General features: G+C 40.7%; 1 protein-coding gene across 1 annotated transcript in view; it reads left to right on the plus strand.

The window, feature by feature from the left end:
* The window catches only part of mtor (mechanistic target of rapamycin kinase), a 65,198-nt gene that overhangs the window by 35,771 nt on the left and 3,234 nt on the right, over window positions 1-26,193 (plus strand). The window contains exons 29-47 of the mRNA XM_028992783.1: window positions 2,360-2,435; window positions 3,832-3,971; window positions 9,732-9,832; window positions 10,270-10,385; window positions 12,865-12,942; window positions 13,336-13,443; window positions 14,936-15,061; window positions 15,497-15,628; window positions 16,594-16,709; window positions 21,549-21,666; window positions 22,209-22,406; window positions 22,589-22,689; window positions 22,991-23,087; window positions 23,176-23,274; window positions 24,041-24,163; window positions 24,457-24,639; window positions 24,811-24,945; window positions 25,179-25,353; window positions 26,031-26,166. Of these exons, the coding sequence (XP_028848616.1) occupies window positions 2,360-2,435; window positions 3,832-3,971; window positions 9,732-9,832; window positions 10,270-10,385; window positions 12,865-12,942; window positions 13,336-13,443; window positions 14,936-15,061; window positions 15,497-15,628; window positions 16,594-16,709; window positions 21,549-21,666; window positions 22,209-22,406; window positions 22,589-22,689; window positions 22,991-23,087; window positions 23,176-23,274; window positions 24,041-24,163; window positions 24,457-24,639; window positions 24,811-24,945; window positions 25,179-25,353; window positions 26,031-26,166 (2,358 nt within the window). The remainder of the gene's footprint in view (window positions 1-2,359; window positions 2,436-3,831; window positions 3,972-9,731; window positions 9,833-10,269; window positions 10,386-12,864; window positions 12,943-13,335; window positions 13,444-14,935; window positions 15,062-15,496; window positions 15,629-16,593; window positions 16,710-21,548; window positions 21,667-22,208; window positions 22,407-22,588; window positions 22,690-22,990; window positions 23,088-23,175; window positions 23,275-24,040; window positions 24,164-24,456; window positions 24,640-24,810; window positions 24,946-25,178; window positions 25,354-26,030; window positions 26,167-26,193) is intronic.

Raw genomic sequence — 26,193 nt, forward strand, 5'->3', positions numbered from 1 at the left:
TTTAATTTTACAGAGAAATGTAATTTATTTTCTACACATGAACAATAAACGCTTTGAATCCTGAATCATTAAATTCTTGAACTTGAACAGTTTAGTGTGAGGACCAACCTCACAACGTACGACAAATTTCAAGCAGGGAGGGTGAATCATGATCATACATCATGTACACTGCACGATGCAATACGCATGACCAAGCTGCGATTCGTCCGGACTTGAGGAATTAGTGTTTGCTGACCACTCATTTATCGATCTTGACCAAACCCGGGCCCGAATAAAATGATCAAAATTGAGCCTGAATCTGACCCAGGCCAAGAATTACAGCTGGACATGGACATGTTCATGTAAATAATTAATTTTTTTTCCAATTATGTTTTACTCATATATTTACTATTATAAATGTGACTGAAAAGTGCAATTGAGTATACGCTGTATTACTCACTAGCACAAGGAATCATTATATACAGTATGTACTAATGCCGTTCATGTTTTTTTCTAACCCTTTTCCCTTTCCCCCCAATCACCACCCCCACCCCCCAATATTCGCACGCATGGGTCAGAGTTTGCGTGAATACACACACATTTTTCAGTCAAGATTTTTTATTATTACATTATTAATGAGTCCCCAGATCTTGTGTTTATGGTGCCAAATGAGGGAAGAGGTTTGTGTGGACTTTTGCAGTTTTTCTCTCGTTACCGTCATGCAGCGGCTGGGTGTCCTTTTCCTGCCCTCTCATACGTGCAGAATTTACTAAAGCCTGCTGTGTAGCTTCAGAGCCTGGCCAAATGTGTCTTCAGACTGAGGTGTAAACAAGGTGAGGTTTTTAGTTATGTTGATTTTGGCTTTCATGTCATTCAAATTTGACCAAGCTTGACACTTTGCTTGTAAATGAAAAAAAAATTGGTCCTTAAGCATTTCAGTACTGTGACAATACTGTCAAAACTGTAGATGTGGGTAAAAGAACCCAAGTGGCAAAGTGACATGTTGACTTGAAACTGTGGGGTGACTCGTCTGGAGGTCAGTTTATGCGACCCTCTCATCTGAGTGTGTTTAGTATTGTGGAACAGAGGACTGACACCGGGTCTGAGCCCAGGTTTTAGCGCTGACACCCCCTTAACATACCAAAACTGCAGACCTCTGTTAAATACTGTTCTTATGATCTACTACCAAAGCATGGAGATTGTAATATAACACACCAAATTTGGCAGGAATCTGTCAGAGCGGTAACGGTAGTGACAAACTGAGCCTGTTCAACGCATTCCTCGAGCAGCAGAGGGTTTTTTCTGATGATGTAAATGAGAGTGAAATGGCTAGATTAGATGTGTTCTGCTGTCAATTGGGGTGTCAAGAGATCCAACATGGTGGCAGATTGCCATATAAACACTTAAATGATCATTGTAAGTGAAAGCGTTGCTTTCTTATTCAGTTGAATTTGTGACCAGGGATGTTCAGTATGACATTGTAAAAACTGTTGCGAGTACTTGCACGTGTTTTAGTCTGCAGGAATGAAAGGCCAGTGTTCTATTAACAACTCCTGTATTTCAGCCTAATGAAAAGTAATTGGCTGCTCAGTAAATGTATCCCGTTTAAAAGCATTTACTGAGAGCATAAGAGTATGGACACCAGCCTGTTAGGGTGTAGTGATGTTGGGTAGTTTCTCTGAATACATATTAAATAAGGTTGGTTGGAAAGAATTAAACATTCAGTTGAATAGAATAGCCAAACTAGTGCAGTATGCACTGATCGCAACATGACTGAAATGTGCTATCTGCATTTGACCGATCACTCACCACTGTCCGGTTTCAGATAGCCGTATATGTTCTGCAGTTACACACTGACACACTAATCAGTTTTCATCTTGAGAAGTATCTGTAGCTATTCTACACTCTTTCAGTGCCAGACGCATCACCACGTCAGAAGAAGGTCTGGGATTCTGGTTGGTCCTCGGTCGGTTGTTACTGTGGAGACCAATAAAAAGTTTGAACAAGTGATTCTATCAGCACAAACTTGTTTCATTTCAAATGTTTTAAGCTATCCGGGAGGGTATGTTTTTACCTGGAAGATTTGATAAGTTACAGATATGAAACTGGTGCTTCTGTTCAGATGCTTCAGGTGCTTCTGTTCAAATGTTTGTGTTGACCGGATTTCAGTGGATGTATGGAAACAGAGACATTGGTCTCCTGAAGTCATTAGGGCCTGCAAAGGTACTCTAACTTCATACAATGAAGTGTATAGCATCAGTTTATTCTGACCTGACTTACCTCAAACCCACAATTTTTTTCAGGAGCCTCCTGCCTATATAGGGTTGCTATGAATTTTAATGCCTGCATGCTAACTCAGTGTTATCTCTGTCACTTTCAGCATTAACAACAAGCTTCAGCAACCAGAGGCCGCTTCAGGGGTGCTGGAGTACGCCATGAAACACTTCGGCGAGCTAGTAAGCGCCCTCATCTTGCATCCTCCACACAGAGGTCTTTTTGCCTCTTAAAATATGTCACAACTAAATTAAAAAGAAATAGTGTGAGCATGGAACTGTGGCTTTTATTGCAAACTTTTCAGTGTTCCTTTCTGTGACCCCCTGCCTCTTTTTGCTACTTTTCACCCCTCTTGTTCTCCAAAGGACCATTGTCCAGTTATGAAGTAACCTCATAAACAGAGGACGTGCTCTTGGACGCTGAAGCTTTTTTCCAGATTCATTGCATAATGTTGAAAACAAGGTTTCTTTGTATAACTCTGGCTGCCCCTCCTATTGAGCTTTTTTCATCCATCACTCACCCCTCTAATATCCACCTGGTTAGTCACTTCACAGAAAAAGCATCAGTGTCAAAATAGTTCTCTTGGCATAGAGATTATTTTCATCACCAAAGCATATTGTTAGGTGTGGTAATAGCATACTTGTCCATGAACCTAATGACCCCAAAGTCCCAGGTTCAAGCCCAACTTAATACCATTGTGTCCTGAGAATTTAACTCTGACTGTCTCTAGTGGGACTGTCCCTGTAACCACTGATTGTTAGGCTCTCTGGATAAGGACATTTGATAAATGCCATAAATGTGAATGCCGATGGCTGAGAATCAGGGCACAAGTGACATGAGGACCAAAACCAAAAAATGTTTAATATAAAACAACCGAGCATTTTCCACAGTGTTTGAAGTGCTTGAACATATATAAGCCAGGAAAACTCATTTCTGAGATTTAATTACTTAAGCTCCTCATCAATAAAGTGTGGGTTTCCTGGAAACCTCATGTTGAGCCGGTCACCCGTCTGTGGCTCACATCAGTATTTCCTTTACCAATCAGTCAGTCGCTTCATGAGTTCAGGAGGTCATAATCAGGATGAGGAAAGAAATGTAGCTGGCATCAGCTACATTCCCCTACAGTCTGGGGCTCTTTATTCCGAGGGTGGCCATATTGTAAACCTAAAAATATTGAGCTCTTGTGTGTTAAGGCCTCGCAGTTAAACAAATAATGTGAGGGAGAGAGAGAGAATACAGAGATCGTTAAAAATAAAAAATGTGACTCATTACCTGTTCCTGTAATCTATAAATACCATTCCAAGCATTAGCCACTCTGTTAAACAATTTTCATATTTTTAAAATATATACTTTGAAAGAAGCTTATTTCTTAAGCATTGGTTTATCTGAGCAACAACCAATTATTTTATGTAAATAACAAATAATGCCAATATTTAAAATGTTTAATCTGTTAAAATATTGCGCATTGCATGCTGAAGGGAAAAAGACTACCTGCTTCATTTTGTTTTCTTTATTTTTATTAAATGTTGCTTTCAGAATTTTATAGCAATTGTAGAAATTCTCATCTGTCCACCTCAGGAGATCCAAGCCACCTGGTATGAAAAGCTGCATGAGTGGGAAGATGCCCTGGTGGCCTATGACAAGAAAATCGACATGAACAAAGAGGACCCAGACCTGATCCTTGGGCGAATGCGCTGTCTTGAGGCACTAGGAGAGTGGTAAATAATATTAAATTACATTTATGTAGCTCATTTTGCAATGCCAATGTTTCTTTACAGTTTGAAAATCAGAGATGTAGGGAAGTCTGATGGGGAGGTCTGTGTAAAATGCAGTCTGTGTATGTAATAAGAGGAATGGAGAATCCTCTTTTGGAACAGGCTTTTTTACAAACCAGGTGAGTGCATCTGCATCTGTGAGAATCATCTGCATCTGTCCTACCGATAGGCTGCTGGGTCTTAAATATTATATGAGGTATCTTGGAAATTGGAAACTTGAACAGCCACAGGTTAATGCTAAGATTCTGGTGTGTGGATTGAATGTGGTTTAATGACATTAATGTGTGTGGTTTTAATGGAGACGGCTGGTGGAGATGAGAGAGGGCCAGACCACAGTGGAGCCTTCCCCATCACTCCTGCTTTGTGCTTGTTAATGCTAGCACAGTTCATCGCCGACCTGAGTTGATGGAATCTGACATTGTGCTCTTTCATGACTGGGCAAGAAGAAAGAAAAAAGGAAAAGTGAACATTTCCTGTTAGAGCAGCTGTAAACACATTGGGAAATTTCAGTCAGTACCTTGTCTGGGTCTTTGCTAAGCGTAACATTCTAGGATTAAAGTAAATGCATTATGTGAATGACTAACAATTGTGTGGTGTATAGCAAGGATAGTGTTTTGTGTAGTATTATAAACTGCTATCATTAGGTCTTTGAAGATTCTTAGTCATCCAAGTGTAAAACAAGGGCAGGGAGTGTGGATAATCTTGACAGCCACAACCCTAGCAGCTCCTCCTGCCCTCATTAAGTTGGTCATTAAGAATGGCTAACATGGTGGACGTGTGAATTGGGCCTGATCTTTCTAGGGTGGATGAAAGGGTAGCATGGTAGGTTGGAGAGGTCGCTGCTCTCTCAAACATTTATCTTCTCTACCCAGTATTTGCACATTTTGGTCCACAAATGACAGCCTATTGTCCTTCAGATGAAGGAATATTAGTTCAGTTTTGGTGGGATTTAGTTTGAGATGAAGGCTGCCATCCAAGATGAGATGTCAGTTAAACATGCAGAGATTTTGGAAGCAGCATGTAGATCTGAGGGAGGAAAAGAGAAGATGTGTCATTGCATAGCAGTTGAAGGATAACCCATGTGAGGAAATGACACACAAATGATCTTGTGTAGAGGTAGAAAAGGAGAGAACCGAGTACTGAGCCTTGATTGACACCAGTGGCGAGTCTACGTGAGGCAGAGGTGGATCTTTTCCAAGTCACTTGGTAAGATTGCAATGGTGCATGGGGAGAAGTCCTTTTGGGTTTAAATGATAAAGGACAGAGGTGATCCATAGAAAGGGAAAGTAAGGAGGAAAGAGTTGGCTGTCTCTAATGGTAAGGAGTAGAATGAGTCAGAAGGTTGTGTTGAATGAAAGATGGATGGGGGACAGTCGTGGATCCTGTAGGTAGAGTGAGTGTGAAGGTAAGGAAGTGGTGGTGAAGTGGAGTGGAAGAGTGACCTTCACTATATATCCCTAAGTCCCTAAGTCTAATTCACACCCCAGGGGAACCCAAAGCTGTCACTGATTGACCACCTGAGTAAGTGTTTTTGTTCGGTGCTTCACTCAGTGGGACCTTGGCGGATCAGGATTCAAACCGCCAACCTTCTGATTACGAATCCCAATTCAGGCAATCCAATGCCCTCCACAATACTCCAAACAATCTCTCCTGACCTTTTCCCCTTCATTTCTCACATAGCCACTTTTTCGCGTTTTCGCACTTGCATCTGGCCATGTGCCAACTGCATTTAAAACATCTTCTATTGCATTTACATTTACAGCATTTATCAGACTTACAATAGTTACAGGGACAGTCCCCTTAGGGTTAAGTGTCCACTTAGGGTTAAGTGTCTTTCTCAGGGACACAATGGTAGTAAGTGGGGTCTTCTGGTTCATCGGCGAGTGTGTTACCCACTAGGCTACTACCACCACCCCTTCCAATCCTAAAGAAACCCACCACTGATCCTTGTCAGTCCTTGAATGCTCTGTCTACAGTCAGCTATCACTTCATCTGTCTCAGATCAACCTCCTGGATCCCAACCAGTCTGGCTTCAGAGCATGTCATTCTGCAGAGACTGCTCCTCTGTCTGTTTCTGAGAAACTACATGCGGCCAGATCAGCAAAACGGTTGTTCTTATTCTTCTCGACCTCTCTTCAGCATTTGCCAAAGTTAAACACAAACCTATACAGGGAGTGCAGAATTATTAGGCAAGTTGTATTTTTGAGGAATATTTTTATTATTGAACAACAACCATGTTCTCAATGAACCCAAAAAACTCATTAATTTTTTTAGTTTTTTTTTTATGTTTTTAGTTTGTTTTTATTTTTAGCTATTTTAAGGGGATATCTGTGTGTGCAGGTGACTATTACTGTGCATAATTATTAGGTAACTTAACAAAAAACAAATATATACCCATTTCAATTATTTATATTTTACCAGTGAAATGAATATAACATCTCCACATTCACAAATATACATTTCTGACATTGAAAAACAAAACAAAAACAAATCAGCGACCAATATAGCCACCTTTCTTTGCAAGGACACTCAAAAGCCTGCCATCCATGGATTCATAAAGGAGGCATAAAGAGTCTGCCAAATGCGACAAATTAATTGTAATGTAATGACTTACTTAAAGGTTTCTTTCCTAGTGCATCTTACTTTTTGGTCACTAAGATGTGAGAATAACGGAGAGTTGCCACTATTTCATAATAATGTCATGTCACTATCCATTCTATAATACTTGACGCCTTTTTGATGACTTTTTACGCCTTTCTAGATGTTGAACAGAAAGGACTGAGGCATGTACTTGAGGATACTACACTCTCCATAGATGGGAATCGTTAATAGTGTTGACATGAAATGAACTTAACAATTAAATCTTGCGTTTAGTTATTTATAATTTTTCCAGGGATGGAAATGTACCGTAATGTAATAAATTGCCAAGTATTTTAAATATTTATTTTTCACTGACTTTCCAGCTTGTGAGGCAGTGCACGCAGAACAGTCCTTTTTTCAACTATTGTGGCAGTATATGGGGAAACATCTACAGCAGCAGACAGGACCTAAGCATATGACCCTCAGCCCAGACTGTGCCAGTACGGTGGCCTTTGTCTCCACTGCGGCCTCTGGTCTGTACCAGACAAACTCAGCTGGGTCTGAAAGCAGCTGTCCATTAAAAGTTAACGGCTCCCGCTAGAGATATGATGTTCTGCAGTTGCGTCTGTGCAAGGTTATGTGGTCTCAGGTGGAATGCAGTGAAAAGCACCATAGCCAACAGTGGCATTTGGAAGTGACTGGATGAGTAAAATGGTAAAAATGGACCATTGCTGGCCAAATCCCAATGTGAAAATTCCTTATCTCTTTTAAAATTTGCAAGCAACACACAGAGAAAAAACTATAAGGAACCGAGTGACTTAAACAAAAATGAATTTATGATAATGTAAGGTTTGGTCTTTTTTTTTACAGGTTGGGTTCCTGTAGATTTAAAATGAGACAAGCAAGTGTGGTGGCAGTGTGATGTTCTCTTCACTCTGTTCAGAGCTTCTCTCTCTATCTTAATCTGTTAAAAAAAAGTGGTCTTCGAGCAATCCACAATTCTTTCACCTTCACCTTGTAGAAGATTATTATCAGTAGTATTAGTATTATTATGCTGACCCGACTCACAAGAATTAAGGTTTTGGACAAAATTATGTTTTCCCCAACACCCTTCAAATTCCCATGCAGAGGACACATTCAAAGATCTTGTAAAGTCCATGTCCTGTTTAAGCAGCATTTACATTTAAGACATTTGGCAGACGCCCTTATCCAGAGCAACTTACAACGTGGACTTACAGCATGAAGGAGGTCTTAATTGCTGAAGGCATATGTAATCAAAAAAACACACCTGACCAGACACAAATCATTTTAAGTGATTTGTATGGTGGCATGAATAAAAAGAATTATACCACTTTTTTTAATAAAAGACCTCAATCCAATTATGACCTCTTGACCTCATGAAGGAGATCACTGAGCAGTAAAAGAAATGCTGTTGTGTGATTTGGAGAATAGCGACAGATGTAAGGTTTCCTGGAATACTCAGCTTATTAATTTCAGAAATGGGTATTCCTGTTTAATTGAATAGCTGAATAAATGTTTGTAGTATTGATTTCTATATGTAAATGTGTGTTCTGAGTTCTCTGAGTAGGTATTTGGATTTACAGTCAGAGGGTTAAATATTGAGTCTAGTCACGATACTGAAATTTTAAAGTCAATACTGACACTGAAAATGGTACTCTATATTCTATACTATTTTTGCTACTACAGGGGGAGGAAAAACAAACACCAGAACTTTTTAATATATATATTTTTAATAGTCAGAAAACCATATATATGTGCATGTGTGTGTGTGTGTACAGTAAGTCCAAGTCCACACCACATTCAATGTGTTTTCTTTATTTTCATGACCATTTCGTCATAGATTCTCACTGAAGGCATCAAAACTGAATGAACACGTGGAATGTACTTGACAAGAAAAGGTGAAATAACTGAAAATGTGTTTAGTTTCTTCAAAATAGCAACCATTTGCTCTGATAACTGCTTTGCACACTCTTGGCATTCTCTTGATGAGCTTCAAGAGGTAGTGTTACATTGGGAGTGGGAATCTTCAACTTTTTAATAGACCAAAAGTAATGGGGCAGTGGTGTTCTAGCAGGAAAGGAAGTGGTCCCGTAATCAGAAGGTTGCTGACTTGAATCCTGAGCTGCCAAGGTACCGTCCCTACACACTGCTCCCCAGGTGCCTTTCATGGCTGCCCACTGCTCACCAAATGCAGGGGACATATTTCATTGTGTTACTGTGTGCAGTGTTTGCTGTGCTTCACCATTGACAATCACTTCACTTTGACTTTCACTGATGGTACAATTGGCTGCTCAGCTGTTCCCAGATTATCTCAATGACAAGGAGTAGATAAAAGGTCTCTTTTATTTCAAGTGTGAAATTTGTATTTGGAATCAACTTTGAATATGAGATCCAAATAGCTGTCACTATTAGTGAAGTTAAAAGTTAAAGCACATATTTTTTTTTATTTTAAATCCATTGTGGGGGTGTGTAGAGCCAACAAGATTAGAATTGTGTTGAACCTAATCAACCAAATCTTTGGATTGTGCTTTTTGGCATCAGTGATGATACATGTCTGACCCCGGACACTATATTTTGCTTCCCTTTTAGCCAGACGTGCAGTCTTACTCAGATGGAAAGGTGCTGCTCCTCCCACCCATGCTCAATGGATGAGTTAAGCTTTGAAATAGCTTAACTATTCACTCTTACGGGGAAAAATGTCCCATTTTCCATTTGTGGCACCTTGTGTATGTGTGTGTTTTGCTGGTGGCCTTTAGGTCTCCAGAAATGACTAATGTCTAAGACACAAAAAGATACACTACTCAATTAGTGATCCCAACAAAGAATTTCACAAGATGTGGGGCCCCTTCCTGGAGTATTTTACAAGCCTTCAGTCTCAGAATCCGAATATTAGTATTACCCAGTAAAATTTCAGAAACAATAATGTTTTCTTGTTCTTTTTATTTAATCTTTTTATTTTATTTAGTCTGGAATAAGGATGGGGTTATTGTGTGGAAAGTTGTGTTATGTTGTTGGGTTTAGAGTTGAAATGTCCCAAAATGTATGGACTTGACTGTATGTGTGCAGTGACTGAATTTTTCACGGTGCTTTTTTGTATTTTAGGGGTCAGCTGCATCAGCAGTGTTGTGAGGAGTGGACGCTGGTCAGCGAGGAGACTCAGGCAAAAATGGCTAGAATGGCAGCTGCTGCAGCCTGGGGACTTGGTGAGAGATCAAATGCATTTCTATGTTGTTAGTGCTGGACATTCTTTAGTGCCCCCACATTTTAACCAATCTATATTTTCAAGCACAAATGTATTAGCTGTTTCCTGTTTGCAAGATAATCTTGGTCAATGCGCCGTTGCATGATTTGTTGCTTGTATGCATTTTATTCAGTGACAAAAAAAGCAGCTTTCCTTTGCATCCACCCTGGTCCATAAGACAGCCATAAAGTTTACAGAGACAATCATATTCATAAAAACCTCTAGCACTGCAACCTGATATTCACCATTTAAATATTGTTTAAAACTGAACAGATGACCCACCAATCTTTTCTTGTCTAGCTACTGTACAGTATAAAATGAGTCTTGAGCCTTTTCTAAACTGTGTAATGAAATATTGATGCCCTGCAAGTTCTAAGTGCCTTTCTGTCCGGGTCCTAGGACACTGGGACAGTATGGAAGAATATACATGTATGATCCCCAGGGACACTCACGATGGCGCCTTCTACAGGGCTGTACTGGCCTTGCATCAGGACCTGTTTTCATTGGCTCAGCAGGTCAGTCCGGGTAGATAAAACGGTATATGTTAGATGGACTATATAAAGAATTGGTTTGATCAGTTAATGATCAGAACTCAAAGATCCCTTGTTGGAAGAAGCTTTAAGTTATACGTATGAAATACAATAAATATGGTTTCAGTAAAACAAGCTAAATATGATTGAGCTCTTTTCAGTCACACTTGAATTGACTGTAATGATCAAATTAGATCAATATATATTTAGCTCTTTAAGTTATGTTGCCTTCTCAAAATATTCTTATTGTTTTAAACCTGGTGTACAAAATTAAAAGCTGATAAGCACTTACCTAAAATAAATGGCTCTATGATAATGTCTGGTTTATAAATTAAAATAAAAATAGACCCTTTACTTCTTTAAGGTCCTATTAACACAACCATGGTGTCATAAAATTTTCCATCTGGATTTCAGAGGTGGCAGATAAACTTGGCATTTTCCAGGTGGAGGAAAAAAAGGCTCACTTTCCAACCTGGGTTCAGGCATCTTAAAGCTTACAGCCATTGTACACCGTCTAGTCTGTAAAGCTTGTGAATTTTTTTCTGAGCAGGAACCCCTAAATAAGGTAGAAGCCATAAAAACCTTTTAGGTTTGTGAGTTCAAAAGACTGACTACTGAATAAAAAGGTTGTTCACTTCTTATTGAAAAAAAATCATTAAACCTAATGTTACACGACAAAAAGAATCCAACACTAAAGAACTGAAGAATGCTCACACATTCTCTCAACACATGTTAATAAGTATTATAGTGTAAGCCATTTGTTACCAACCTTTTTTCCCTGAAAAAAGCTTCCCAAGACAAGCTGTGACACCCCCCAACCCCTTTTCCTTCCCACATACACACATTAAAAGTCATTACAAATGTTTATTTGCAAAAAAAATAAAAAACAGCAGTTGTAGGTTTTTGTTTTTATTATCATTGTTTTACACTGCAGGCTATATAGAGTTAATATTAGAGTAGAAATTGTCCATATAGTTAGTACAGACTCCTCCAGAGCCCGGCTGAATTCAGCCTGACCCCAACCTGACCATAATCGACTGCTATGCTGTGTGGAGTCACACAGTCAGTGTTTTTACTGTGTCATTTCCATACAGCCCTTGAGCCCTTGTAATGTACAGTTTTTAAAGGTCTGGTTTCTTTGCACGCGCTACGAGGGAAGAGGGAAAGGTGCAGGTTTAAGATAAAATCATAATAGCCTCCGTTTCACCTCCCCAAAGTTTTCGCATCGCTCTTGCTTCACCTGACAACGGAGGCTAAGAACTGCAAATCAAACGAACATTGTATTAAAAAACTGATGTTTAATAAAACAAACTTACAACATGCAAAACTCTGGCCAAGATTTACAGATCTAGTGTATATAGCATACAGGATTATACAGAGTTTTGATGATCCTATTTGGTGTTTTATTTGGACTGTTAATATTTGCTAATATAACTTTACTAATACCTCGGACCCCAGGTTGGGAACCACTGGTGTAAGCAATATAGAAAAAATCTAACTCCCAATCACAAATATGAAACCATAAATCTTATTTTGTAGTGTTTCAGATATACATTGGTTTATAATCAGCATGAGAGAGTCCTGAGGCTGAGGAAGATATTCAGCCTTTGGCAGTTTTACCACTGAATCAAGAGACAGGCTGTCCTATCACCAGGACTCGGATTCCTGTTCCTGAACAGCCTGAAAGGCTTCAGATGTCACCATCCTTTAAATATCTCAAAAGAACATTGATGAGTGTTCTAAATAATCCAGGCTTGGCCAGAACCTTGGGTCATGGGTAAACTTGGATGACTGTGCTCCTGCACAGTGGTTGGCCAGAATAATTTTGATTTTGTGCAGGTTTAGTTTTTCAGTCATTTTGCCAGATCCTAAATATTATCATCATCATCTTTAAACAGGACCCTTAAAATGTTTAAGGTCCTAATTATACCAGTATCCCGGGTTTCTGCCTTCCATGTCAGCAGCCCTCTACTTAAATGATTTAGCATTTTCATACAAACAAGAGATTGGTTTGTCATAACATGGTGGAGTCTTCAAAGAAGAGGTTGCAGGTTTGGCCAACCTTGAAACTCATGCAGTTTTTTAGCCAGTGATATATGGAAACTGTGCTGTAGCTCACCACTTAACTTCCTCAATGCCGCTGACGAAGGGGATTATGCTCTTAACAATATTTGACAGCATCGTTAACAAACATTCATGTAAAAATCTGTTTTTCCACCTTCCAGGGGGGTACAGGGCTGCAGGGGGTTGTATGCATAACAGAGCCCTGCTGTTAGTGCTTATAGAGGAAATAACACATCTAAACTCCTGTTATATCGGCCAGGGCTGTGGAAAGGAAACAGACATGTGGATGACATATGTCCATCCATTTACTCTTGCTTTGTTTAGTACACAAACTGTTCAGTCACCTACTCAGTTGATGGTGCTGTATCAGACAAACCAAGGATGTGCTTCATGTTTTCAGTGCATTGACAAAGCCAGAGACCTCCTGGATGCTGAGCTGACTGCCATGGCTGGAGAAAGTTACAGTCGAGCATACGGGGTAAGATAGATGTGTGCATAACTTGACTCGCACACTGGTCTGTAAAATGGTCCAGTTTGTCACCATGCACCTTGTGTGTTTGTCAGCTGTGTTTACCAGTCCTTTGTTAGTGGAATTCTCCCTTGCTCTGCACTCTTGTCATGTCTTGCACAAGATAAAACCACAAGTTTCCACAGCTGGAAGATGATGGCACAGGTTTGTCATGAGCAGATGTTACTGGTCAGAAAGATGGATTTATTTCTGCACATACAACAGATAATGGGAAGGAACAATTTATCAAAATGTTAGGACCTAGGCCAGGGGTTCATTATCTTAATCAGGCATGTTGATTGGAGCATGTGCAACTGTGTATGTTTCTCATGTTTGTTGGGCAATTTCTCTGCTCTCCTGTAGGCCATGGTGTCATGTCAGATGCTGTCAGAGCTGGAGGAAGTTATCCAGTACAAACTGGTTCCAGAGAGGCGAGACATCATTAGGGAGACGTGGTGGGAGCGACTGCAGGTAACCTTCCCACAACCCTGCTACAGCCTCTCCAGGATCATAACCTAACTACCTTCATTACTACAGAAGTCAAAGGACTCAAGCTGCATTTTTTGTATAATAACCTCTGGCTAATATAAGCCCATTGAGACATACTTTATGTGATTTTGGGCTATATAAGAAATATATGACTGAGAAGTAGCCTTTGGATCATCTGTTACTGATTTGAAAACAGATAGAGCAGGCACTTCAGATTTCTCTAATTGTACCAGTTGAATTGACCAATTGGACTTCCCAGTCCTCTTTAAGTATTCTGACAACAATTAAAATGATTATAAGCACATAAGCATTTCCATTAGTTTAGGAACCTGCAATGTTTTAGTGTAAAATGTATTTGTAGCTTTAAGTCTGATAACTTTTATCCTCTAATGAATTGCATCTGTATATGTTTCTATGGATAAAAACAAACTGGACAAATAAATCTTACCCTTAACAGGAGTGAATCTTGCAGAAAAGAAGTAGGTATTAGTACGTGTTGTCTTATGCATAGTAGTAGTTTGCTGTGCGGTTTTCAAACCTTTGTTTGTAGGGATGCCCATTTTTATGATTATCAGATTTTAAAGTATTTAAGTACAGTAATAATATACATTTACATTATTACTGCCCACCACTGCGTAGCAGTATTGAAATCTATTACATGCAGCATTATGAATCCTGAAAATTATTTTTACATTTACATTTACAGCATTTATCGGACGTCCTTATCCAGAGCGATAGTTACAATCAGTAGTTACAGGGACAGTCTCCCTGGAGCAACTGAGGGTTAAGTGTCTTGCTCAGGGACACAATGGTAGTAAGTGGGATTCGAACCCGGGTCTTCTGGTGCGTAGGCGAGTGTGTTACCCACTAGGCTACTACCACTGAAATTATTCAGATCTGTTTTGTTTTATTTCAGTTTATTTTGGAGTTTTAAACTTTGTTTTATACTACTTACCCTTCGGCTTTTTCTTATGGTGTTTTAAAGGAATCTCAGTATATCTGGCAATTTCCAGCTTCCCCATTTGAACTCTATGAGGCCAGCTCACGCTCCACCTCATTGTCTAGATGCCGTCTCAACACGTTTACCGTTCTGCATGCTTTTTCTGGTTCTTGCTTATCAGATCAGACCAACAACTCAGGGGAGCTGTAAAGCCAGCGGCCTCTGCATCTGAACATCGCTGTTTGTCCCAGAGGTTCCATCCGTTAGGAGACCAGCAAGGGACAAAGTCTCATGCTGAACAAACATGTCTCATAATGACCATAACAGCTGACAGGACAGGACAGGACTGCTGTATTGACAGATTTATTGTTCATGCAAAAAATGGCTCTTGTTCAGACCCATGCTCCTGAATATTTTGTCCATGAGCTAATACCACAGACATGCATACACACTTGAATATTAAGAAACATAAGATTCCAAATGTTTATCACCGTAGGATCCCATCATATTTACACTCTTCATTTGTGTTTACAGGGCTGCCAGCGCATTGTGGAAGACTGGCAGAGGATCTTGATGGTTCGATCACTAGTCATCAACCCACATGAAGACATGCGTACCTGGCTGAAGTATGCAAGCCTCTGCGGAAAGAGTGGCCGTCTGGTGCGTCTGGTAATCCTTAATGATAGCTATATAGGCGGATCTGTCCAGTTTGGAATAATTGAATATTTTTGAATAATTGTAATTGCTTCACTTAACTGAATATGGTAGAAATAAATAATTTAGACCTAAATCAGCAACTTCAGACACATAAATGTGCTACACTGCCTTCATATGGGGTTAATGGCATGACCTCAGAGAGGGAAGGTACGTAATTTGGTGAAAGTAGGGATAGAGGGACTGGAAGAATGAGCATACTGTTCTGAAGGACAGCGATCTGAATTCTCTTTCACCCTTGGTGGCAGTTCTGTAACTGAGCTGTTTATTTTAACAACCGAGGTTCATGCAGCGCCAACCTCCACAGATGGATAGATTGATGTGAGGACATTTGCGAAGGAATTTCCTTCTGACATCTTCCTATCACGGCCTTCCCTCTAGGCGCTTGCACACAAGACCCTTGTGCTCCTGCTAGGAGTTGATCCCTCCAAGCAGCTGGACCACCCTCTGCCCACCGCTCACCCCCACGTCACCTATGCTTACATGAAGTACATGTGGAAGAGCAACCGCAAGGTAGGCTGTCACCCCTAGTAAAGCATTACACCAAATCTTTATTTGTCAAAATGTACATCAACCATATCATGTTTATTTTAGAAGTTAACTTTTATTTCAGTTTATTCTGTTTTTTTAATTCTATACTTATTATACACTTTTAGAATAATCTTACCCAAGAAGAGAGCTGCAGCCTCCAGATAATTATTAACGCCCTCACGCTGACGAATGGCCTTGTAAAGCAGAAGTACTTGTGAAAAGGACACCAGCTAGCATATAACAGAAAGTTGGCATCTGTCCTGTTGGCAACAGTGTAATTCTTCAACTTGAGCGCTAAATATTGGAACCTATTTTGCTGATGGTGGCTATTTCAGTAGTGATCAATCACTGCCTTTACTGTAAATAAAAACATATGGCTTGTAATGTTTTGGAAGGGATATTTGTTACATAATAAAGATGACACTCTCTGGCTTGATGGGTGAAGCTTTTGGGAACTGCACACTGTCCAGATGTAATCTCATAGGACAATAAACACAAGTAAATACTGGCAATACCAGCAGGACTCTAACTCCCCCGCCCCATTCTCTCCTCGTGCCTTCTGTTTCGCTCTCCATTGTGAAAGGCCCTCATCAACCTCAGTGCTGGGCTTATTAGCCAAGTGTTGCGTCTGCCAAGCATTACATAAGTGTCAGAGACTGAACCTGTGTCTGTGGGAGGGGACTGCCCCAGCTGCAGGAGCTCTCAAAACACCGGAACTTTAATGACTAATCCATAGAGCTTGAGAGTTTTGTTCCCAAAACCTACAGCCCCCATGTCTACACTCCCCTGACCCTACAAAATCTCAACAAAGGGAGGTGATATGTCTATGTAGAGGTGGTGAGGTTTACACAAGTGACAGGCGAGGGCTCCTTTTGTGATCATCATTGATATTCCAACTTTCTTTCACTGTTAAAAATGTTCTGTGCTGACATCTATCTTTATTGCAGATTGATGCCTTTCAGCACATGCAGCACTTTGTGCAGGGGATGCAACAGCAGGCCCAGCATGCTATTGCTGCAGAGGACCAGCAACACAAACAGGAGCTGCACAAACTTATGGCCAGGTGGGATCACAAAGTGTTCACACACACGTGCATTCACTTGCTTACTCAGAAGTTTGTTTGCGGATTTAATATATCTGTTCAAGGCCATGCAGTTTATGGCAGAACAAGGACATGGCCAGTTATACTTTATATCATTTTAATCCTCTGTATCACCTGACCAGAGCTCACAACCCTGCAAGGCTTCGTCCTTTCAAAGTACTGGTAATGAGGAGAGAAATTGAGTCAGGAGTGTGGGTCAACCAAAAACATGCAGGATGAGTGCCTCCAGGGCCATTGTTTGTGATACCTGATTTTGACCTGAAAATTTGGTGAATAGTATAAAGGGTTGTTATTTTTTACATCCTTGGTTTATTTGCCCAGGGTCCAGAATAGAAACATTCTCTTTCCCCGCACTGCATTCTGGCCGGGTCTGCCTTTGGAGGTTTTAAGCGCCTCTGGCCCATACTCCATGTGTTTGATGAAGACTTTTCTCACATCTCTTCCACTCTTGCAGGGACAAAGACGGTGCACCGTTCCATTTGCCCCTGCCCCCCAACACCCTGTCCTGTCTCAGTCATGCCTTCTTGGTTACCTTTGCCATCTCTACATCAAACACCTTCCACACTCCCTTCCTTTGCCCATATACGCGCACCCGTAACCCATGACCCCCACAGCATCAGAAATGTCTTCTTGTGTGTGAGATAAAGCGTGTGTGGACCTAGTCTTGTAAAGTGCTTGAGGGCGGGGAAGGCTGAGAAGCCAGCGGCTTCACCATTTGCTGCGTAAGAGGGAATGGGAGGGAGAGAGTGACATCAAAGCCTTAGGAAGTTGTTTGCACTCGCCATAAGCTCATTAAAACGCAGGAATCCGGCATGCACACCACATGGAAAAAGGCATCCAGCTTTTTTCCACATTGCGGAATGAGAGAAAGAGGGCCTGAGGCAGGCTGAGTTAAACATCTTACACTGTAATGTTTTTGTTTTTTTCTTCGAAAAATGGCTTGGGGGGGACTTACACATTATTAATGTTGTCCTACTTGCAAAAAAAGGTTTTAACAAATTACATCTGAGTACTACATGTCACCTGTATGAAGAAAAATCAGCTTTCATGGCTCATTTAAATATCATATCATATGGATTCGGATTATGCATCATGAATAAAATGTTTGCTTGCATTGGGGAGAATTTGCAGAGTACACAACGTATGCTTTATGTCTCGTTTTCTGCGTAAGCAATGGTTATAAATGAGAAATCTGGTCTAGCACATTCATCCGAACACCTGTTTCAAGACCGGAAACCTTCCCAGAAATCCGTTGGTCTCTCCGTATTAGTCACTCAGGAGGAAAGCCAATTGTCCTCCACTCTTTCAGCCTTTACTACGAAATCCTTTGGATGACATAACTTCAATGCATCGCTCATTTGTAGATCAATAGCGTAACAGGATCTGCTATGATTGTTGTTGCCCTTTTCTGTAATTGTGGAGGAAATTCCTTTGAACAGAAGTTGGGGTCAGGCCATCAACCTCACTGCTGTTCCAACACACCTGTTCCTCCAGACTGTCCGGCAGCCACTGGGGGAAGATCTGCCCTACCTGTACACACCAGACATAAGGAATCCTTTGGTCATGGTTTGGCTAGTGTGCTTATAAAAAACACTTCCCTTTCTCATAAATACGCCTCCTCAGAGGTCACTTAGTTCTTTCTGCACTTCTATTCTCCTTCTATTAGTGTGCCTTCTATTCTCAGTTCTCTCCTGCGAGCTCCTATTCCTTACAGTACAGACCCTGATCCAGGTCATTTATAGTTCTACCATGTATTTTAATGCATGTATTGATGCACATCATGTACATCTTTCCTACAGAAAGCCCTGCAGGATAATAATTCTATTTTAATAAAATTTTATTTTAATTAAATTATATCCAACCCTTCTAGAGGACTTGAGTAGGACATATTCTCATTCATGCTCACTTACACTTGCACCAACCACCTTGACCTTCAGATGCCTCCTTTAATTAACCAAACGGTCTTGGCCAATTAATTTCTTCACTTTCTAACTGCTGATTACCATCTGGTGGTTGCAGCTCAGGTTCCCCAGATTTTTGAGAAATTTGATATATTTTGGTATTTGGAAAATAGTATCTGTAAGACCTGTAGGAGGAAGATAACTGAGTGACATTGTCAATATCTGAACACATGTAGATATGTTGGAACAGCGTACATAGGGGTTTATTACATTTACTGCATTTATCAGATGCCCTTATCCAGACGCCCTTATTACAGAGCAATATAGGTTGATCCAGCCTTATGTGTTGAAAATCTCCTTTCCCAGCTTATTAACACTCTCACCATGCCCTTAACCATTCAACACTTCTGGGCTTGTTCTGTGAAAAACATTACTCCGTTGACTGAGTTCTTTGCATTACATCAGAGCAGGATATGTGGAATGTGGAACTTTCTTGCTCCAAAAAAGGATAATCAGTCTTTGTGTTCTTCTAACACCCCCGGCTGCATCCTTCAGCATTTCCTGTGTAAATTATCTGTATAAATTTATTTACCACAGTACAGATAATTTATTTTCTAATTGCAAGAGGAAAGTGTAAGTGGTATCACCCAAGACATAACACAACACCATTTACTTCTGCCTTCATGGAGTCAGAACAGTGCAGCAGCACAGGTGGAGCAGGGACTTATTTTCCCTCAACATGCTGCGTATCTGCAGTTGCTGTGTAAATCATTTTATATTTTGCAGTGGATTACACCTGTCCATGTGTTTTGGACGCCTGTGGACTGATTGCAGTTTCAGAGGGAGTTTGGCTGCCTGAATGAACACATTTCTGCATTTAAGTTGTTTTGCCCAGGGGATGGACCGGAGCAGTGTTCATACCTCAGCCTGTCTGCTGAATCCAAAACTCAACTCAGCAAGTTACTGTCAGTTTCCTTGGGATAGGGCCTGTACAGGATGATGAACTGGACACTTGGCTGCCTTATGAACAATAAGTCACAGTGTGTGAAAGAAGGCCTCATCTTAGAATAGTTTCCTGTTTCGTAGACGCGATGCTTAAGTATGATTTATTTGAGCACAGAACCATTACTTTATTAGGCTTTATTCCTGTGACAAACATCAGGGGGAAACTGGGATTTTTCAGGAGATACAAATTGACCTCAAGTGCCGCTGAAATATATTTCTAATTCATTTTTTTTTTTTTACAAGAAATGGCTCATTTTATTCCCAACAGCTTTTGTAATAATGTTTCAGGTCAAAACCAAACTGTCAAAAAGTATTCTAATATTCTAAGCTTGGTAAAGCCCGTTGTCAATATTTGCAAAGACATAAGTGTTGTCGCCTTGTCACATGAGCTTCACCTGTGACTAATTGTGACTAATAATGGATCAGTTAGGTCTCAGGTGTGTATAAAAAGAACCCCAGTACACTAGACCTTCACATCAACTGCAACTAGACCTCTGCAAACATGCCTAAGATTCCCCCTGAGACTAAAGTGTTGATTATCAAGAGGCTGAAGACCATATCCACTGCTGATGTGGCAGACACATTCAGTGTGTCTCAGCGTCAAGTACAGAGGATAAAAAAAAAAGAGACTGGAGACGTTTTTGACAAGCCCAGGCCAGGCAGACCTCGCAAGACAACTGCTCAAGAGGATCGTTTGTTGGCTCAAAAATCCAAGGCCAGACCATTTTCCACTGCGTCAACCAATTCCCTGTGTCAACCAGAACAGTTTGTCAGATTCTGTCTTGAAATGGCCTCCATGGTCGAATCAGTGCCCAGAAGCCAGAAAACAGTAAAGTTTGGTTGCGTTAAAATCATGGTCTCGGGTTACATCCAGTATGGGTGTGTGTGAGAGATCTGCAGGGTGGAAGGCAAAATCAATAGTCTGAAATACCAAGAAATCTTAGCTACGTTTTACATTCCTAACCATAAAAGAGGCCAAATTCTGCAGCAGGATGGTGCTCCATCACATACATCCATCTCCACATCAAAGGTCCTCAAGGCAAAGAAGATCAAGATGCTCTAGGATTGGCCAACCCAGTCACCAGACATGAACATCATTGAGCATGTGTGGGGTAGGATGAAAGAGGAAGCATGGAAGGCAAAACCAAGCAATATTGATGAACTCTGGGAGGCATGCAAGACTGCTTTCTTTGCTATTCCTGATGACTTCATCAATAAATTGTATGAATCCTTGCCAAACTGCTTGGATGCAGTCATTAAATCTCATGGAAGTCATACAAGATATTGAATTTGGATCTCACAGCACCAATACTTAATTTGCTGACATATTTTTGTATTTGCTTGTGGCACTCAATGGTGGTGGATTTGCCGGTGAAGGGTTGCTAAAACTTAACTTAAAAGATGTGTGGATGTGTGCCGGTGTGCTTTAGTCTTTCCAAAATTTTACCTGGTCTGTCATGATTAAATGATAAATCTTTTTTCAGTGAAAATAATTCATTTCAATGTATTAAACATCATTTAGGGTTTTAGCTTTTCATATGAGCTATTTCTAACACCAATTAATAAATTCAAAGTCTGGTTAATAGCAGGCGTTTCTACAAAATAGATAAGCCACAAGACATTAGTCAGGGACTGTATGTATCTAAAGAATCAAAATATAAACGTATAGTATCAGCAAAGATACTATCTTGATTTATTTTGCTTGTTCTAGTATTAAACAATGTTCTTAGCTGTCAGCTCATGCTTTTGAAAATCAATACAGTATTGCAAAATAAAATATTGCAATAATAATCAATTTTATTTCCTTACACCCCTGGTGAGCCAATGGTGCACTTCATCTGCACCATCAGGGTAATATTGACCATGAGCCCACCATCCTCTTCTGTGTCTGCAGGTGTTTCCTGAAGTTGGGTGAGTGGCAGCTCAGTCTACAGGGCATCAATGAGAGCACCATCCCCAAAGTATTGCAGTACTATAGCCACTCCACCGACCATGACCGCAACTGGTACAAGGTGAGCTCTTTCCTATTACCACGGTGGTGTTGTTAATGTGCTGAAGAACACAAAACTGGCACACTGCTCAGGCTTTTACTGATGTGCCTCTTTTTCTCATCATGAACAGTCTGTGACTGACAAATGTGATGCCTGCTAATCCCGAGATGGCTTCTGCATCCCACAATTCTGTAAATCACTGTCTGAAAAGCAGTAAACCCCACATATGTTTGCCACAAATAATATGCAATATTATTGCATTTAGAAATAAATTATAACAATAATAACACTGTCACCATAGTCTTTATGCTATTTTTTATTGCTGGAAATTGAAATGTAGGTTGAGGTTGGAAAAGCAACAAAGGTACAACGAAAGAGAGAAGGAATGAATGAACGAACAAACACCACCCAGCACTGTGTCAGCTCTTTTTATTGAATGAATCTTGGTCCTTCAAATCCTCATTCAGCTCTCTGTACTTATGTTCTGACATTCAATTGCTGAAAACTGTAATTATGTTATAGTTGATGATGGTGGAGTTGTTGTTTTCTGTTGTTGTTGGCAGGCGTGGCACGCGTGGGCAGTGATGAACTTTGAGGCTGTTTTGCACTACAAACACCAGAACCAAGGTCGCGATGAGAAGAAGAAGTTGCGCCATGCCAGTGGAGCCAGTGCCAACAGCGAAGCCAGCAACAGCGATAGTGAGGTGGACAGCACTGACCACAGCCCAGTGCCCTCACCTGGTCAGAAGAAAGTCAATGAGGTGAGACATTGGCTCCTTGGGTGGCCACCTTCATGTCCACCCAGGACTGAATGCCAAGCTCTGCTGAAGAATATTCAGGACTGGGTTTAACACCGTACACTTCAACACAAATCAGTTAATAAAAAATTTGAGAGCAACGGTAGTTGACTGTCTCACGGGCTGGGTTCTATGTTTGACTGCAGGACCTGTCCAAGACATTGCTGCTTTACACAGTGCCAGCTGTCCAGGGCTTTTTCCGCTCCATATCATTGTCACGAGGGAACAACCTGCAAGACACTCTTAGGTAAGTTTCTTTCACCTTTATGTAACACCTTTTTGAAGAAACAGTGACCCCCAGTGGCAGTAAAGCCCCAGATAAAATTGGACAAATAGTAACAGCTTGTTCAACAGACTTTATAGAGACAACACTGAAACTAGTACAGCTGGGAATTTGCAGATCCTTCAAGATGTTACTCTTATACCCACTAGGAAATATTCTAAATGTGCCCAAAATCAGTCAGTACTGTGGTGTTTAATGTAAAAATGAATTTAAAAAGTGCTTTTTTCCATAAAATAAGATTGATAAGAGAATTCGCATTGTACAGAGTCCTGACCCTGTGGTTCGACTATGGCCACTGGCCAGATGTTAATGAGGCTTTGGTGGAAGGAATCAAAACCATTCAGATTGACACATGGTTACAGGTAAAGGCTTTTATATGGTTACCCTTCTGATGCTTGCTGGCCACAGTATCAATGGACTTTTCAACTTTTGAAATATCAACTTTTCTAGGTGATCCCACAGTTGATTGCTCGTATAGACACACCTCGTTCTCTGGTGGGACGCCTTATTCACCAGCTGCTAACAGATATTGGTCGCTACCACCCACAGGTGATTTTGCAATTAAATGTTCATAATATGGATTGTGTTGTGTAATATGATGTGTCTTCATACATTACTGCTCAAATGTTTGTTTGGGTCATCGAAAACATAAAATGGGTTTGAATAGATCCAAAAAGAATAAAAAAAATTGATGTAATGATACTTTCAAAGCTACTAGGTATCACTAGATATTTATCACTAGACTTGGGTTAACTCACACAGCATTTTTGGGCATGGACTTTATTAGAGGCTCCATTCGTGGACAATACGCATGCATGCTATTCCTCTGCGGTGTATGCTGTATTAAATCATTGACCCCAGTCTCACATTGTGAATTTTGCATCATTGCCTCAGAATTTTACTGATTGCATTCACCTTTCTGTGAAATTATTTTCTTCTGGCTTCATTCCATTGCTGGCAGTATGGAATGGGAGTTTAATGAATAATTAGACTCACCTGTGGACAACTTAAAACCCAAGAGGAAAGAGTGACCTACATTTGGGTGTATTTTGCAATATAGTAACCCATAGAAAATCTGCTGTTGCAGTAATGTCAGCCATTCTTTTTGTGTTTGCGGACCTGACTTTGTGATGTTTTTTTTACAGGGTGCTAACAAGATTTGTAACAGAAATAGTAACTGTAAAATGGTTCAAGTTACACAATGTTTTATCCACCGTTTGAATCTCCGGAGTGTTTGGAATGAAGTGTTTGTCATAAGATGCATCTAAGATGAAGCCATCGATCTTCCTCTAATTGTTGTCTTTTGCTCTTAAAGGCTTTAATCTATCCTCTGACTGTGGCATCCAAGTCCACCACCACTGCCCGCCACAACGCTGCCAACAAGATCCTGAAGAACATGTGTGAGCACTGTAACACTCTGGTCCAGCAGGCCATCATGGTATGAAGCAGTGTGCAGTCAGAACCTGATACAAACAAACTGGCTGTTGTGACTGAAATAAAATGTAAAAATCTACTGAAATATGGGGGAAATATGTATACCTTTCTGAATGGACACATCATGGGTCTTAGCTGTTCCCCATGGGTGTGATTTTCAAAGCGTGATCCTGCCCTGTCTGGGTTATAATTCATTAATACAGATTTAATACATTTATGCCCATTCATTGCTGTGATAGAATTTCCATGAAAGGGTGAGGTGAGGTACATTGGATTTCTGGGTGTCTGTGTGCTTAGGTGAGTGAAGAGCTCATTCGTGTGGCCATCCTCTGGCATGAGATGTGGCATGAGGGCCTGGAGGAGGCATCACGTCTCTACTTTGGTGAGAGGAACGTGAAAGGCATGTTTGCTGTGCTGGAGCCCTTACACGCCATGATGGAGCGTGGTCCACAGACTCTCAAAGAGACTTCCTTCAACCAGGTACTGACGGTTCTGTTTATATGCCTCTAGAATGAGAATGTAGGGGTTTGTTGTCTTTAAAGAGCATTTCACTTTGATTTAAGTTGAATGTCATTTGAACCTTTCCAGAACCTAGAAATGTGTTTTTTAGGTTTTAATATTAAATGAAATGAACCGTAAGTTTCCTGGCAGGCTTACGGGCGAGATCTCATGGAGGCTCAGGACTGGTGCAGAAAGTACATGCGCTCAGGAAATGTGAAGGACCTGACTCAAGCCTGGGATCTGTACTACCATGTCTTCAGGAGGATCTCCAAGCAGCTGCCACAGGTGAGCACTGAAAGGATCAGATTTCTATACTGAACGGAGCTGTGTGTATAACAGCTGCAGTATGACTGTTGAAGGTTTGCTTTCAGTGCTGTTATTTCAGGTGGAGCTGTATGAGGCTTCCACTGGCTATATAGAAATTCTTTTTATATAATGTGTCTAAACAAGTCAACTGATAGCAGTTACTGTGCAGCTCTGTTGAAAATGGCCTCATTCCTGTGTGTGCGCGCCCTCAGCTCACCTCTCTGGAGCTGCAGTACGTTTCACCAAAGCTGCTGATGTGCCGTGACTTGGAATTGGCTGTGCCTGGCACCTATGATCCCAACCAGCCAATTATTCGCATCCAATCCATCGCCCCCTCACTGCAGGTCATCACCTCAAAGCAGCGGCCACGCAAGCTCACCATCATGGGTAAGGATTTTATTATTTTAATGAGCTCAACACCACTGAAAGAGCCCTTTAGCTCAAAATACTACAAACAGAAGAAAGTCTACACTATAACAATGCAAGAACACCTCCAGCCTGACAAACAAGATAAAAAAGATCCATCTATTATTGCAGCACTTTTACGGAACTTTAATGGCCTCTCATTTATTCATTCAGGCCTTCATTTGGGATCCCAGTTTGGTGTCTTTCACCTTTCTTTTCTTGTTCTGTAGTAGACTTTGTAAGGTTTTCTTATGCCAATGTTTCTTCTTGTCATGACGTCTAGTCTGCTGTAAGGTTTATTTGGGACACTGAACAGGTTTGTTGTCTAGCTGGAGTGTTACTGGAGATATTTGAATACGGTTTTAAAACCCTCTGAAAGGCTCCCTTTTCCCTCTTAAATGCAGGGCCGTAAAATTTGTTCAACTCATAGGAAATTTCGAATCTTACAGGCTATGATTGGTTTTTCTTTTATTTATTTTGTGTATATAAAATAAATTCTCTGTAGCTCCATATAATTCACTCTTGCACTCAAGTTGAAACTCCACATGGGAACAGCCATTCAGACATAAACAGGAAACGCTCAGTCTAATGTTGGCGTGCGCCTGAATGTTTGTGCAGTGTGAGCGAACTTCAGGTGACTTTTGTTCATGTCTCTACAGGCAGCAATGGGCATGAGTTCATGTTCCTTCTGAAGGGCCATGAGGACCTGAGGCAGGATGAGAGGGTGATGCAGCTTTTCGGCCTTGTGAACACCCTACTTGCCAATGACCCTGCGTCTCTACGCAAGAACCTCAGGTGTGTGTGATGCTTCTCGGGGCATAC

This window comes from Denticeps clupeoides, chromosome 10 (genome assembly GCF_900700375.1).
Source record: "Denticeps clupeoides chromosome 10, fDenClu1.1, whole genome shotgun sequence".
Lineage (NCBI taxonomy): Eukaryota > Metazoa > Chordata > Actinopteri > Clupeiformes > Denticipitidae > Denticeps > Denticeps clupeoides.